Genomic DNA, 16,266 nt, shown 5'->3' with positions numbered 1-16,266 from the left:
ACTCTGTTGAAATTGTCTTTTGAAGGTTCTTACGAGAAGAGAGAGTAAAGAGCACATCCTTCAATGAATAAACATATACTTTGACATAATCTGTGAGCCTGCTGCTTATGGTGCAGATGCTTTTCCTACCTCTGCTATAGAGGATCACCTTCTTAGAAGGAAATGCATTCCCCAAAATTCCACCCCCAATCAAGTCCTCTGAGGCTTGCCATACTAAGACATGAAGCAGTATTTACCTTGTACATCTGGTGTCATTGTACTTCCAAGTTTGAAAATGAACAATGTGCAAACATTTTGCTCTCTGGAGAACTACACAGAAGATTCTCTTGAGTGGTAAAGCCCTTAGTGTGCCCGTGTATAAGGTACACAGCATCACTGTGTTTGCTGGACATATCCTGAAGTCAAGTCAGTCAGGAGAAACCATGCTACTGGGATAGGGTACCACTGTGAAAGGGAAAAATGCAGTGTCACTTGGCCACGAAGCTGGGAGGTGCATGTAGAGAAGTATGATGGTTTATTAAAAAAGCAATAGGGACAAGATCAAAAAGACCTCCAGGAACAAGTTTTTAAAAAATTCCTACCAAGCGGAAGAGATCTCTAAAATAGAAGTGAAAGTATATTTTAAGTCTGGCATTTTGCTTAAGCATGTCGTTTGGAGAAGACTGAAAAAATTCCACCTCCAACAAGTTGGTTATACTGAGCAGACCTGAAGAACAGGAAGTGCACACTTACACTTTTCCCACTAAACAGATGAATGCAGAATGAATCTAGCAAAATGTACTTTTGTTATTTCCAGAGTTATTTAAAAAAACAGCAATCAACAGCCCGCTGAGCTTCAGTGTATTACAAGTACGCAAACAACCTCTTGAAAGAAACCATAGCTGTCTACATGGACTTTTTTATTCCAGCAAAGTACATTCAAACATGATGCTTACATTTTTCCCACATAAATATGACTCTAAAACATTGTTTCGTCAAAATGAAGAATGCAAACCTGGAAGAAATGATCAGGCTGGTGACCAGGGCTTTCCAAGCTTCCATTTTCAAAGAGCACTGTTCTAACTCCTTCCTGTCTCTTCGCTATGTGATATTGTGAAAGAAGCTCTGTATGAATGCAAGAGGTATTTTTTCTGTCATCTGACATTTTTAGATGCTACATAAAGAAATTTAAAGCATAACACCTTGAAAGGTAAAAATATATATGCAAGCAGGGCTACATTCCTATTATCCCTTTTTTCACAATTATATTTTCAAAATACGTGAGCTTGTTACAGTGATTCAGCTGCTATGTGCTGTTAAATGTTATCACTTAATACACAGAAGTCCAATTACAGTTACAGCACTAGTGAACTTTCCTACCACCTATTATCTCGTCCTGAAGTAAAGATAGCCTTGAGGCACAGACTATGGTTGAAGCTAACCCTGGCAACTGTCTCAGAGTTTGAAAGTTCCTTTGAAAAATCTAATTTCTTTATTATATAGCTCTTGCTCATCTGCTTACTTTTCTTGCTTGCATGTTGGATAAATGGAATATCTATTTTACATTTTTCTGTATTAAAATGCAAATATTTTAATTATATTGTAATATATAATTTTCTGCACTACAAAACTGTGTTATAAATGTGACAGAGAAGTTGTACGGGTGTGAAAGAGGATGCTGGAAAAAAAATAATCGCTTCTGTTTAAAAAGAATGAAGTCCTTTAAGCAGTACCCACGCTGGGAACTCTCTAAAGTGTAAAGCTTAGTCTTTGTCAAAAGTTCAGACCAATCTAATAAAAAGATTTCCCAGAACCAGAGGAAATGTTTGGCTTAAGTTTCAGGTCTCCTATCTACCAATCCTTGCCTGTTTATTATATTTTCTTTCATGATCTTAGTTATGAAATTATTTGTTTTTAAACACAGATCTTACTTAGCCTGTTAAATGTATCATAAAAGTAGTAGCTTAAAAAAATCAAATGTTTAGGCTTCAGTGTTCACAAATAACTATTTTACAAATCTGTTGGTGACTTCGTAGAACTGATTTGCTCAATTAGTGAACTGTTGCTTACAGTACTCATCTCTAAAGGTGTACATGAATAGTGCTGTTAAGCTAGTGCATTATACACTGCAGCAGAATTTGCAGAATTTTGGACAAGGGCACTCTCATTTTTACTTAGTCTCCTCACATTACTTTTTTAGTATGTTGTTCTCTTTTTTGTTATATTTATCTTTTACTTACTTAAGCATTCATGATCTGATTCAGAAAAAGATTAAATAAAAAAAAGTCATCTAATCTTCTCACATGCATTCCTGGGTTTCAATGTTGTAAATGGGGCTGTAGTGCAAGGAAGTTATAGCAAAGAATTCTATGACTTGACTGTAGGGTTTACTTCTGTGTATGTGAAGTTGATAATATATTCTCATGGGTAAAAAAAAAAAAATACCCCTTAGGGTACTTCCAATTAACCTTTTTTATTTCATAAAGCAGAGGAATATTACTTCCCTTTTCCCTTCACAAAATTCTCATTTATCCTGGGTTGACATCCATTTGGTCCTTTTGAATGTCAAAGAAAAATTTCCGTAGAACAGCCTTACCTGGAGATGGAAATAAATTGTTGTACAAGGGCCACTGAAAGGAGAAAAATTCTGTATCCAGTCATTTGTGTTCTTTAACAATAGACATTGTCTTCACAAGTGTTTACAATCAAAATAGAATCCTCCCCCCTTTTGGGAGTAGGGCCCTTTAAACTGACATTTATATAATACCTTATTGAAAAGAAAATATTTACCCTTCCTGACTTACCATCTGGTGTCCTTTAAATACTAAAAATTAACATAATGAAAAAGAGCCTTAAATTCATGTGAGTTCAAACTATTTAAATATCGTTGTGGTTAGAGATCAACAGTGACTCGTACTCCCTTTAATATTTTTTTATTTCACATTTCTTTAATCATACCTGTGATGATATTGCGTTGCAAATTAGTTGCATAAAACCATGTGAACAACATATTTATTGATACATAAATAGATAATGTTTAAAATTCTTAAGTACTATTAATTATACAGTTATTGAAACCCGTAAGGATCAAAGGATTTTATATAAGAGGGATTTCACATACAGCTTGGATTATGTTGCTAAATAATGGCACAGTAGTACTTCTTTAGCATTGTAAAATAGCTTAGAGAGGAGTATGATGCCTATAGTTGGTGTAATGCATTGGTAATTAAGAGGGTGTGAGGTTAAGCTTCATTAACTGCTGTGGGATTGTATCTTGGATTTTATTATCCCCTAGAGAACATAAGAAGTGAGAGAGGTCAAACTGTTAGAATCTGATTTTGCTTCGTGCATCTGCCAAAACAAGGCAGCAAAGTAATGTGGCAGCAAACACAGACCTGGATTGCCAGCAGATACGGGTTGCACACCATTTCATTGCAAAGATAAAAGATATATTAATGACATAAATTATTTCATAATTGCAATAAAACCTTCATAAACTTGGTTTGTAGGAAACAAAAGTATTTTAATTGCATTGTCATTTAGTATTAGCACTTTAGAAAACCAATTTTTCCCCAACATTTTTTTTATTTTGAAACATAACGACAAGCTTCCTTCTCTCTTTTTTCCTTCCTGCTACATCTCACTCTAGACACAGACGAATGCCCCAACCAAACTGCACTTAATAACTTTAGCACTTGTCTGCCTTTTTGTGTATTCATGCTGCATAGCAAAGACTTGTATTTTAGTTGACCCCAAGAAATGCTGTATATTTTCATTTTTTTAACTAATGCACTGCTACATGCTTTGTTTTTTTATATACCTTATGAGAGATTTGTCTTTTAGCCTGGGAGAATGTAACAGTTCTCAGGAGTTGACACACTGATGCCACAAAATTGTCAGTCCCAAAGCTTTTCAAAGCTATATGATGTGGGAGCTGAGATATTTTTAAGCATAAATAGGTTAAATAGAGATATTACAGGCCGGTAAAGGAACTCTCCTTTTCTTAGGCTCTTGTTTAAATAACATGTTTATTTCCAAATTCTGGATGAAATTTTGGAAGTAACTTTTAAACATTTTACTAGTCTTTTCTGAAATTTTGATTTTGAATCCAAGAATATAAATTTATTTAATCCTAAATAGGGTCACAATCCCAAATCCCTTTAAATTCTGATAGTTTCTGCAGAATTTAAGTGCTTTTTATATATGATAGAGAAGTACAGTTCTCAAACCTAAATAATGATTTAATAAGACTGCTGGAAACTAGTGCCTTTGTTTCTCAATTTGTGATCCGTCTGGGAGAAGGGGACTTGTGCTAAAGCCCTGATCTTGATATTTTGAGGAAAAGCCCAGGCTTAGCCATCTTTAAATGTCGCTTATAGAAACCATGCCCTCCACCGCTCTCCGTGTGTGTTCTGCTGTATAGTTTTCAGTTCAGTTTTTGTATAGCTGTGCCAGAAGCCTGGCTAGTTTGACTGCTGGTCTGCTTCACTGTTTTCATAGCTCTTTTATTTTTCCTTCTATTTTTAAGAACAATCTTGAGAACTGATAAATGCTTTGTAGTTCTTCGACAGTAATGAAACCTTTCACGACACTGAAGAGTTGTGAAGTATATATCCAACTAGTCAGCCTTTGTCTTTGGGAATTTACCTGTGTTATGACAACTGGAGACTTTTTCTCACTTAGGTGCTCTGTATCACTCAGGCATGGTCAGGTTTGGAAAGAGCTATTATAACAAAGAACAGCATTTAATTTGCAGTGTCCGAAGAGGGGAAAGCCTTTTATTCCAGTTCTAGTTATTATGAAGATAAAAAGAAACGTTTGGATCATTCCAATTTCAGTATTTTCAATACTGCCCATAAAGCGGGTTTATATAACTCTGTTCTGTGTCTGTAATTCTCCCTAGTCCCAAGCCTACTAACCAATTTTAAGCTTTCACCCTTTCCAAATGTGCTTATACAAAGATCTAGTTAAAAGATTTTTGAAGATTATGAACTGGAATGAACCAGTACATCCTAAGGAAAAACAACAGTAGCAATCACCTATGTGTTCTGTTTAGTCTTTTACCAGGCTAATGAAGGCATGTATGTTGGCTTCTAGTCAATGTAGACATACCCTCAAGCAGCAATCGCATGTTCTGCCTCTCTTTTATACAGTTTAGTGTAAATGGGAGAGAAACAAGGGTAGACAGAATCTGGGATAATGGTGATAGAGTTAGGATGCAAAGCTGGAGGTAAGCAATCTTTATTAGCTCTGTTCATTAATCTGTATCTAAAATGTGTTCAAATTACAGATATACTCAGATCATGAATAGAATTGGAATTTTTTTTTCCTATTTGTGCTGAAGTACAACATCTTGAAATGTATTTAAGCAAGTTAAAATACTAGGTGGAGCTCAAGCAATTGGTCTTCAAAATACCAGTCAGCTCCAAAGGCAAATTACCTTTTCCAGATTGCAGCTGCATTATGTATGAAGCCTACTAAGAGGCCATAAAGTTCACAACCACCACATGCAAGAGTATGATTCAGGATATGCTTGCTTTAGAGCAAAGGCTTTGTTGGGATGGAAAGTTATATGGCTGTGAGACCTAGTAGCCTCAGAAACGTCTTAAGTCTCAGTGCATCATGTGAACAAGTTTCTTGCATAGGGACAAGAACATGGTATGTGTAAGACACATATTTTTCAGCTAAGCCATGGTAGTTATTAGATAAATGCATTTTAGAAAAACAACTGAGGAAATAAAGAGTTACTCTTGGTATGAGAGAGTTCTTCATGTGCTTCTGGTTCCTTCTGTGGGGCAACAAGGGACAAGACTGCATAAAACAGACCTAAGCTGATGCATGTGCTAACTGCCATGGAACTGAGTCACGGGTTTTCTCATCTTGCTTTGTGGAATTTAGTCATGTTTAAACAATCATTTTATAATATTAGAAGTTTTTCATTATGTGAGAATAAAGTCTCTTTATTATGTCAGAAGTTAAAAGTAAACTATATTGGCAAAAAAGGCTATTTCAGATGGATACTTAGATAGGTTTTCATCTCTGGCAGTCAAAATCTTTATCAGCTTCAGGTGAAACCATTTTTCCTTGATCTCTTAATCTGCTTCATTCTTAGCAACAGTTAAGGTATACCACAGTACCTAATTGTGTTGCACTGATAGTGTGTCTTGTCTCTGATAGCTTTGGGCTGAGCTTCTCAGATGTCAACAGCTGGTATTTGTAATGTTTCCCTTCCATATAGTGCCATGTAGAAGGTTTTGCTCTGTGTTTGACTGCAAGGCATGAACTTTGTTCAGTGTTACATGGGGGTATTGAAGTAGCTTGTACTTTATCAGTAATACATGGAGAACCTCTCACCCCTTATTGCTTGTTCTCTGTACTATTTTAGCATAAAATACAGTCTCTGTATAAAACATATATTAGGTGTGATTATATAAAAGCAAATGTATATAGCTAAATGTCCCTATCTCAAATTTGTCTGCCAATGATTACATAATAACAATAAATCAGTAGTACGAGTAACAGGCATTCACAGTGATTCTAGAGAAGAAAAATAGTAAATACCTATAAGAAAATATTGGTGTTATTTTTCTCTTTACTTACAGTAAAGGTGAATGGTAAAATATGCCATTTCCTGGATTTCAGCTTTGCAGAGGATGTGATAGCTGCCCAGTGATAGTACTGCACAATGAGGTAGCAACTTGATACATCAGTGGTGGGACCTGAAACACGGGCAAGCTCAGGGAGTTTGATGAAATGCTCAGGCAGGATTTCATGATCTCTTCCAAACTGTGGCTGGCACTTTTCAGAAAAATAAGAGGTTATCCACCCCTATAAAAAGTGCGTGGGAGGCAGTTGATCTTGGTGAATGAAAGGAAGAAATATCTGGAAATGTTCTAGCCTGCAGAATTATTCCTTTACAGATAGCACTTTTTAAATGAAAGCTGATTTCATTTTTTTTTAAATTAGTATAATTGAGCAATATTTTGAGATGATCGTGTATCAGCAGCTCTTCACTGAAAAAGAAAGATGGTTATACCTTAGCCATCTTAAATCTATGAATAACTGTACTAGGATATTAAATCTGTGTAATAGTTTAACTGTTTAGTAATTTGTTTTCAAAATAGTACCTTAACTGGAAAATAAGATCAATTAATTTTTTATTGTGGATGTCTTGAATTATAAAATGAGAAATTCAAAATAACATCTTTTTTAGAAAAGTCCTTTATATAATACTCTTATAAGTAAATGCAAATAATTTGTATGTGCATATATGTGAAATGCATTGCTGTGCTTTTCAGGTCATGTTTGTATTTATACTTTCTCAGAACCTTTCAGTACAGTGTTCTGTTTACATTTTCCCTGTCAGAAATCTTCATCTTTGGTTGGAAGGTTTGCCTACTTTCTTTCCGGGTAGATATAAGGAAACTTCAACAAAAGTAAATCTATTTTTTTACTGAAACATCCGTTATAAATCTAATGAAAAAATAAATCTAAAATAAAAAAAATTATAAATCTATATTTAATGAAAGCTGTAAATACTAGCTTAAAATTATAATTTTTGTGTAGCTTTCCTACCCATAAAGCTTATTTTTTACAACCACAGTAATACAAGTTTATTGATACAAGTGCATCTTTTAAACAAGCTATAAGAAATCAAAATTTAACTCTGTACATAACCATTCTCATGAAGAACCTTTACCAGGCTTTTGCAGTTCATTTGCAAAGAGAAAGTAAATGAAACAATTATTTGCTTGAAGCTGTGGCTTGCATCTTCTGCTTAGCTGCTGAAACACATAGGTACAGTTGTTCTGTTTCTGCAACTTTTTTGAAGTAACTACATAAAAGTTTACATAGCTTTCACTACCTTTTATCTGGGAGGGTGTGCTGACCAACCACTGAAAAGAGCAACAGAAACAACTGTCCTGGAATTAGAAACATTTGTTCTCAGTTTTGAAGATACATTGTAGATATACAATATAGTTGTAGATATTATGTTAATTTACACTAAAGAAACAAAAATATCACATGTTGCTCATAAGATTACGTATTGAACTATATACCAGTTTTCTCTCCTGTAGTCCTTAATACTGAATTAGCATAATACTAAATCTAAAATGGATTTGTTTAGACTTTCGTTGTCTTCTTTGTGTGTGTGTTTGTACCATATCTGCATACATAAAGCCATGAATGTCATTTAGATGTTTATGGTCAGTATCAGCTCTGCCTATGTTCAGTGTTTCATGTGTATCCCATACTTCAATCAAGATTCTTATAAAGTTCCCAAATTTTTTTTTTTTATGTCTTCACACACACTTATGACAGAGATACTGGCTATCTATCTATTTTTAACCCTCGAGACCACATCTCAGTTCTTCTGAAGTCTTTGCTTAATGAAAACTTAGTTTTCAGATAATAAGTCTTGATCTATTTTAAGCAGATAAAGAGTTCCTGTGCCCTCCAGTTTACACAGATGGGTGATAAAGTTGAGTCAGAAAACTTGGTTGCACTTCATTCCTCTAGTAGGTGTAGAAGCCCCGTGCCTAAATTCTGAATGCTGTGCTTGCTATCCACCCAGCTCTTTACTTTTTCAGCAATGCAACAAAGGTAGAAAGCAGAAAGTTTGTAATAATATATTTCTCCTAGTCTAGGTCTAAGTCAAAGCACCAGTTCTGTCCTCATAGAACAATTAAATCCACCTGTGTGTAATACTTCTTTTTTAAAAAAAAAAAAAAAAAAAAAAGCTAGAAGTGTTTGCATTAGAAACTTATAAAAATTCCAGGATTAAATAATTGCCCCTTCCTTTTACTCCCTTGTTTGTTCACGAGGTATCTGTCCTTAGTAGATATCATGCCTAATGGTTAGCAGAAGAGAAAATTCAAACCATCCTGTTACAGTTGTTTTCAGCCTGTGTCTGTAGGCTATTGTGGTCTGTTGAATACTTTGAAAGATATGCAGAAGATAAAAATGAAAAGTGATCTTATTATAAAGTAGGCTTAAATTCACTATGCAGAGAATTTCCCTGTTCGCAGATACAGAATAGTTTAGGAGATCAACCTTTAAAGAAAGATTTAAAAAAAAAACATGGATGCTGCTCAAGATGTGTTATTTGTGTAGAGTATACAATGGGCTATTTCCATTCTGCATTCTCTTACGATTGTATAATTCATTTTTCCCATAATAATTACATGGTTTTTTTCATGCTCAGTATTAGTAGGAACCAGTCTTTCAGAACAGTTCTTTTAATCAAGTTTTGTTACAGATTTTACAACTGTTCATTATATTAAGATAGCTGTATTAGCTAACTTGGGGGGGGGTGGATGCGTTGGGGTGTAAAAATCTTAATTGCCATTTCTACTGTAGATAGCTGACATGTTTTCACTCTCCACCTGTAGGAACTTCCAGCCCCTTTGCTTGATGATACCTACAGAAATGAACTGGGAGAAGAAGCAACAGCTGTTAAGTCTGAAGATTTTCAAGATTCTATGAAAATAGCCTGGCGCTACCAAAATTTACCAAAAATGGAGGTAATTGGTATTTCATACTTATTTCCTCTTGCAGACAAAATGAATTTGCAGAGCAAATGCTTTTCAGTAGAATCTAGACAACAGAACTGCTAATGGACAGTGTTACAGGATGGTCTCCTGAGGGTAAATTATCATACACCCCTATGTTTTTTGATTACAAGAGATACAGAGAGAAGGGGAAATTCAGAGTTTGCAGGAACTGTAAAACTTAATACAGACAATAATAATTTAAAAATAAAAAACATTAAAGTTCCATGAGATTTTTTAGTGAGTATTATTGAGACAGCTTTTTATGAAAGTTTGAATAATTTGGTCACTTACAAACTTTGCCCAAATTTAGTGGTACACAAATGACTTAAGTAGGTTTAATCAACAGTACTTACTGATCTCTGTAGTGAAAGCACTGTGTCGTAGCAAGCTGTTGACCTGCTTATCCATGTGCATAACAACTAAAGTAAGCACTTGAGATTATATCAGCTTCACTGTCACTAGAAACTAATCACTGTGCAGGGAGAATATAAGAAACAAGCCCAGTGGTCAGTCTTTCAGAGTTTACATTTGTTAGTGTTTTGTTAATAATGTATCTCCCGTGGCTGGTAACTTGCTTATTGAATCCAGTGGCACAATCACCTTTAATAAAATTACAGCATTTTTGACTATTCAGAACAAAAAACTTGTTTTGTCTATACATTTTAGCCTACATTTATAAATTCTGGTTTAGATGTAGTCATAACTGCCTAGTAAGTTCAGTCGTATTCTTAAAAAACATAATTGGAATGTGACAAAATGATCTTACAAGGCTTGGCATGTTTGGTTTTCTGTGAAATTGCACAGACATGGCTATATAGTTGTGTCAGAAAAGACTTATATATAGTGACATGCCAAATCAAACAGCCTCCAGGGTAATCATATAATCTCATCAATTTTATTATTGTGGAGCTTGCTGTGCCACTCTGAACCGTCCCCAAAATAATTTGTCTGTTTTTAAAACTAGCCAAATTCCTCGTACATTGATATGGAAACAATCGCGTGCTGTTAACAAATAGCGTTCTGATGTTCTGACAAAGTAGAAAAACATAAATAATCCAGTTGGGTGTGCACTCATCTTCTCTAACTTCATAGAAGTAATCACTTCTTCCACTAATACAATATTTCTCTACCATACATAATGTACTTGTCCTTGATTATTGAAATCTGATTATGCAAGATTGAATAGAATGGTCAATCTTCTGTGGGGTGTTTCCTTGTTATCAGTCTCTTTGTGAACTGGATGCTGATCATTCTCAATAGTTGAGGTACAATATTTTTTATGTATTTGTTAAATTATTAAAAATCAAAATTTGCAAATAAAAGTCTTAAGCTATCCATACCTAAAATTCCTCATGATATTTAATTAGTGAAAAATAGTTTTGAAATTGATATTTTTCAGTATTTTACAATGCAGTTATAAAATTTTGGTGCTGTGCTAAATTAATTTGATTGTTGAATATACTCCACTGAGAAAAAATCTGATATAGCTTTGCAGCACCCTGGATGTTTAATACACTTAGTACTATCATTTAATTAACACTTTGGTTGTGCTTTATTCTTTAAATTTTCTTTTGGCAGAAAAAAATAATGTTGAATGAAATTTCAAGTCATATTTTCCAAACTGATTGAAATAATACACTAGTACATTTTCAAAAACTACTGTCAAATAGTTTCAAGTATGAAAGAGAGAAAATAGCTTTGCTTTTAACTGGAACTCTAAACATGTTAGCAGAAAACTTTTCCATCCAATATCTGGCTTTACATGACGTAAGAATGCTGAGTAAAAGCAGTCTTTGTGGTATTTTTGTTGCTTAATTTAGTTTTTATTTCTAAGTAATAAAAGAGATTTTCACTGGTAGTTCAGATATTCCCTTCCCATTTATTAGACCTCATATAGACTAGTTAGGTAACTCATTTTTGTTCTTATGCATGGTATTTATATTAGTACTCTTCATAACTACCACAGTTTCTCTTTATATATTGCATATACCTTGTACATCAGAAAAAGAAGGTTTATAAGAAATCTGTCAGAGAAACAGGCTGTGTTGTGCTTGATGTGCCTTTGCCAGTTTGTTACTTACATTTGTATCAGAAGTTAATTTCATTTAAACTTTTGAGTATATGGATAGCCTATTTTGCAATGCAAGAGAGCGTGGTTTTTTTCTTTTTTCTTTTTTTTTTTTTTGAATGAACTGCTTATGTTCTTGGGGCAATATATAAACTGTCACAGCATGAAATCAATTTTCTGCCTTGATTCATCCTAAATCTGAGATTTCTAGCACATTAGTATTGCAATTAGAAACATTAACAGCAGACGGTAGCATAAAAGCATGCTCTGCTCACTGACAATTTAGTGTATTTCTCCTTGTGCAAAATAGGAATCCAGGAAAGAACAGGCTTGAGCCTCCAATCCACTAATAAATTTATCAGATCAAACTTAAGAGGAATGGAAAGTCTCTGCTTCGCACTCTCCATGGTCATTCTGCTAAGGCAGATTATTCATGCTTACTTGATTCAGGTAGGCTTTTTGCAAGCTTCCCCGCTAAGCCTGGGAATGCAGTACATTGAGGCCTATTCATAGGCTTCTGACATAGACCGAGCTTTTATTGCATGGTGTTTTATTATAGCCAAATCCTAGTCTCCACCCAGTTTGTAGGCACTGTGCTTATTCTTTTGAATCAAGAGAGGTTATCACCTACCTTAATCCATGCAGCAGGGTGGATTAAGGACACCAATGTGCCTCAGGATTCTCAAAGAGGATCCTGGAAACTTCTTGTTTCTTCTTTTTTGCTGTCTTTACTAAACTCTATTGGGCCTCAGTAAGGATTTGCATCTGAAATGGGCAACCTGGAGCTTTTCTCAATGAAGACATCAGATCAAAGTTCAGTTAGTCAAGGCCTTTCTAAAACATTAAGGGAGCTTGGAAGTACACAATAAAAAGATGAGCTCTGGCAGAGATTGCAGTAAAAACATTCTGATCTGTAATCCGGATAAAGAATAGATTATAGGCCAAAGAACAGCCCCTGTTTAAATTGCTTTCAGAATCCTTGTTTTAAATAAAGTTATATTTTGCATTAAAAATATTTAATTTTGATAGATTGTTGTGTTTTGTTGGACTTCCTTCTTTAAAAATCAGGTGCTAACAAATGAATTGGAACACTGACTTAGAGAATGTGTTTTTTCTACCTTTTTTGAGTAAAACTGATCTGTCTCTTATGACTAGATATACATGAGCAATCTTGTGGGTTTTTTAATTAAAAAGTAATTATTTGCTTTAATGAAAAGTTCGGGGTTAGTTTGGTTATTCTGTTGGTTTTGTAGGAAAGATATTGTTACTATTTATATTATCTGATAACAGATTAATGGAATAATTTCAAAGTATTTAAATAAAATTATTCTAATTAATCTTAACAGTTTAATATATTTTTGGTAAGCTCAAACATGAAATAAAATTGTGGAAATACATAGCATGATTGATTTAAGAAAAGTAACTATAAATACATGGCCATGTCTGGCACATTTGTATTCTTTCTTTTTACTGTTATAGTACTTGTTTTATCAGCAATACCAAGGTTTATGAAAACCACAAGCTTTCTGTAATAATTGGAGTTGCAACTAAATCATTTGTTGCTCAACACACTAGAAATTATTGGGATCACATTATTGTAATAATTCAGTATACCTATCATCATTTCTGTGTGTAGCAAGAATAGCAGATGTTGAAATTGAAGCAGAAGTTGTTCCAAAGAATTTTCACTGCATACACACACAACCCTGCTCAACTTTCAGATAGCGGATAAAATGTATATATTGGCCTGCTTAAAAGAAAAATCCTTTTATAGAATGTTCTAAGTTGTTATAGAATCTACAGAGAAAGTTTTGAAATTATTTGGCGTATTTCTGGTCACTTTTCAAAAGTAATTCCATGCTTTTAAGTACAAACAAAGTAGATTTCATTTTACCTACCAATCCAAACTTCTCTTCAGAACAATCTCGAAAAGGTATTCTGTTCTGCAGTGTGAATATGTCTTTAATATCTATCTTACTTTCAGCTCTTAGCTTTTCTGTCTCACCTGTTCTCTTTCACAACCATCGAGATATTTTATTTCAATACATTATCATTTAATGTAAGGTGGCTCTTTGCTCTTAGGGAGGATTAAGCTTAGCAGTAAGTCTTGGAATTGGGAGACAGAAAAATTACTTCAAAATATTTTTGCACATTCCTGCACTGTACAATACACACTTCAGGTGCAGTCCAGGCTTGGGATAGCTGTCCTCAAAATAAACTAATAGGTAATCTTTCTTTTGACCTGCAGAGCTGCTGTTAAAAGTCTAGGATCCAGCACCTTTCTTGGTCCAGGCATTTTACCAGTTAGGAATATTGTGGTTTTGACTGATACTTGTATTAGAAAACTTGCTTGGTTATATTAAATGACCTTTCTTTTTCTTCAAAAGAGTTAGAACAGTTGATGAGAGATAATCTGATCGGGACCACAGTGACGTTTGTGCCATAACCTAAAGATCAATTTTAATATTGCTTTGACAATCTGTTACTCCTTTACAGTATGTACATTAAAAAATATAGTGGTTTACATTTGTGCCAAGGGTTTTTCTTCCCTAGAAGAAAGTAACTTGCCTGTGAGGTTTACTCTGCTTGATTGTTCTTCTCGGGATGGCTTTTTTTTTTTTAATGGGAAGAGCAGAAAAGATGAAGAAGATGGATTGTTACATGAAGAGCCAAAACTGTTCAATTCCTGCAGCAGACAACTACTACATACTTGAATACTGCATATTATAACAATCTAGGGTTTTTTAACATTACATGTGAGATTCAAATGATGTTGCAAGTTGCACAGTGAACTCCATTGATGTGGAACAAAAATATGCATTTATTTCCTCTGTTTATTTACTAGCAAAACATATTAAAAATGTGTAATTCCTGTTATGACATATTTGGGATGTTTAGGATGTTTTATATACCCCAAATTGAGAGCTGATAAGAAAGTATCTTCATTATAGTAAACCATGGTTATTGTGTGTGATATCTGTGTAATGTTCAACCTGCTATTCACTCAAAATTCAAGAAATTAAAAGTACTTTTAACTATTTCCTCTTTTTTACAATTTTCTACTAAACTCAAATATATGGAGATGCAATGGTATTTTTTCTTACTGATCATAAATAAACAAAGCGAAACATTTTCAAAGTCAACTGAAAATGTTTCTGTAATACTGTATAATTCCCAGATACTGAAAAATCAGATAGGTGGAACGCATCATGGTCTGCACATTTCATATGTCTGGCCTTTTGAAATTTGTGATCATACGTCTAGAACATGTGGAAAAATACATTCTTTGAAGTATCTGACTGCAGTTGGTGATGCAACTTGGAATAGCAAGGGTTCAGTTCTGTGTGAAAAATTATTGAATGTCAACAGGGGAACCAAAACTTAGTAAATATTATAATGTTGTTCTACTTGAAGCTTACACTTAAGCTGAATAGGAAGAAAACCAGAAGTTTCTTTCAAGTGTATTGCTAGTTAATAATTTTCTTTTGACAGATAATAATTTAATAGGTTATTGTAATCAGTGTTGTGGTTTCCACAGGCCAGCCCAACATCTACAAAGTTTGGCCATTATTATGATGTTTCTAAAACAATGCCTCCAGAACTGTTTCAGTCCAGAAATTGGCACAGTTTTTACCTTCCTGAAGAACTGTCTTTACAGCCTAAAATGAAAACATGGTAAGTTCTAAAACTACATGCTTCTGTTGTGTGTTCAAATTCTGTCTGCATATTAGTAGTAAAGGATATTTTTGTATCTACACACTTGCTTGAAAAATCTTGTAGCCGTGCATGGCTCACAAGCAGTTCAGCTGTGGTTCTCATGTCAGTGCTACATGCCATGACTGGCAGCAAAGTTGCTGTGGCACACAGACAGCTCAGTACTCTGACTCCTCAGCCGTGGGAGCAAGCAAGTTGGCAGGGACAATTAAGGCAGACATTACTAGGACAGTCTAGGATGCACCTGCATGTTCGGTCCAGCCCTACTGACAGCTGAGTGTGGGGACTGGGGAAAACTATTACTATCTGTCTGTGAACTATTCCCTGAGCACCATGCCCATCAGCTTTCAGAAATGTGTGTGTCAGGTAGCTATCAGTTTTAGGAAGATATCCATACAGGTTTTAGGGCTAAGAAGACAGACCATCCTTGACCTACATAGCTTAGAATGCTATATCAGGTTAGTTTATTGTGTGACTTTTACTTCTTACATCCTACAGCTTCACCTAAGGAAAATACAAAATACTGTAAACAGAATTGCAATCACTAATTATGTCTTACACAACACCCCTAATTCCAGAGAAAATCATAAACTCCTCTTTGAATGGATAACATTATCATTTATGTCTATCAGTAATGAATTAAGAAAGACCAAGAGGAAATGAGTGACAGTAGCAAAGACTCATATTACCCTGTAGCACACATATTCATTGTATCTTTCTTGGAGACATTTCAAGTCAAGTCAAACATCAAATACGGGCTAGCAATCTCTTTGTTCTGCCCAGTCATTTAATTTATATAATACCTAGTTTTATAGATCCCAGTGTATAGGGCCAGCTCCTGGAAGTGGTAGTACAGTATGCTTTATTGTGACTGATTTTCATTACAGTACACTCAAATATAAAAACTGAGATTCATGAAGGAAGTGCAGTATGAAGCACCTTTCTTAGAGC

General features: G+C 34.5%; 1 protein-coding gene across 2 annotated transcripts in view; it reads left to right on the top strand.

Annotated features, from left to right (window-relative positions):
* The window catches only part of ELP4 (elongator acetyltransferase complex subunit 4), a 148,767-nt gene that overhangs the window by 20,075 nt on the left and 112,426 nt on the right, over positions 1-16,266 (top strand). For both annotated transcript variants that reach the window (XM_074841999.1, XM_074842000.1), the window contains exons 4-5: positions 9,372-9,503; positions 15,140-15,276. In XM_074841999.1, the coding sequence (XP_074698100.1) occupies positions 9,372-9,503; positions 15,140-15,276 (269 nt within the window). The remainder of the gene's footprint in view (positions 1-9,371; positions 9,504-15,139; positions 15,277-16,266) is intronic.

Source organism: Strix aluco, chromosome 16, assembly GCF_031877795.1.
Source record: "Strix aluco isolate bStrAlu1 chromosome 16, bStrAlu1.hap1, whole genome shotgun sequence".
NCBI classification, from domain to species: domain Eukaryota; kingdom Metazoa; phylum Chordata; class Aves; order Strigiformes; family Strigidae; genus Strix; species Strix aluco.
The sequence above is the reverse complement of the archived record's forward strand: the minus strand, read 5'-3'. Positions and strand labels throughout refer to the sequence as shown.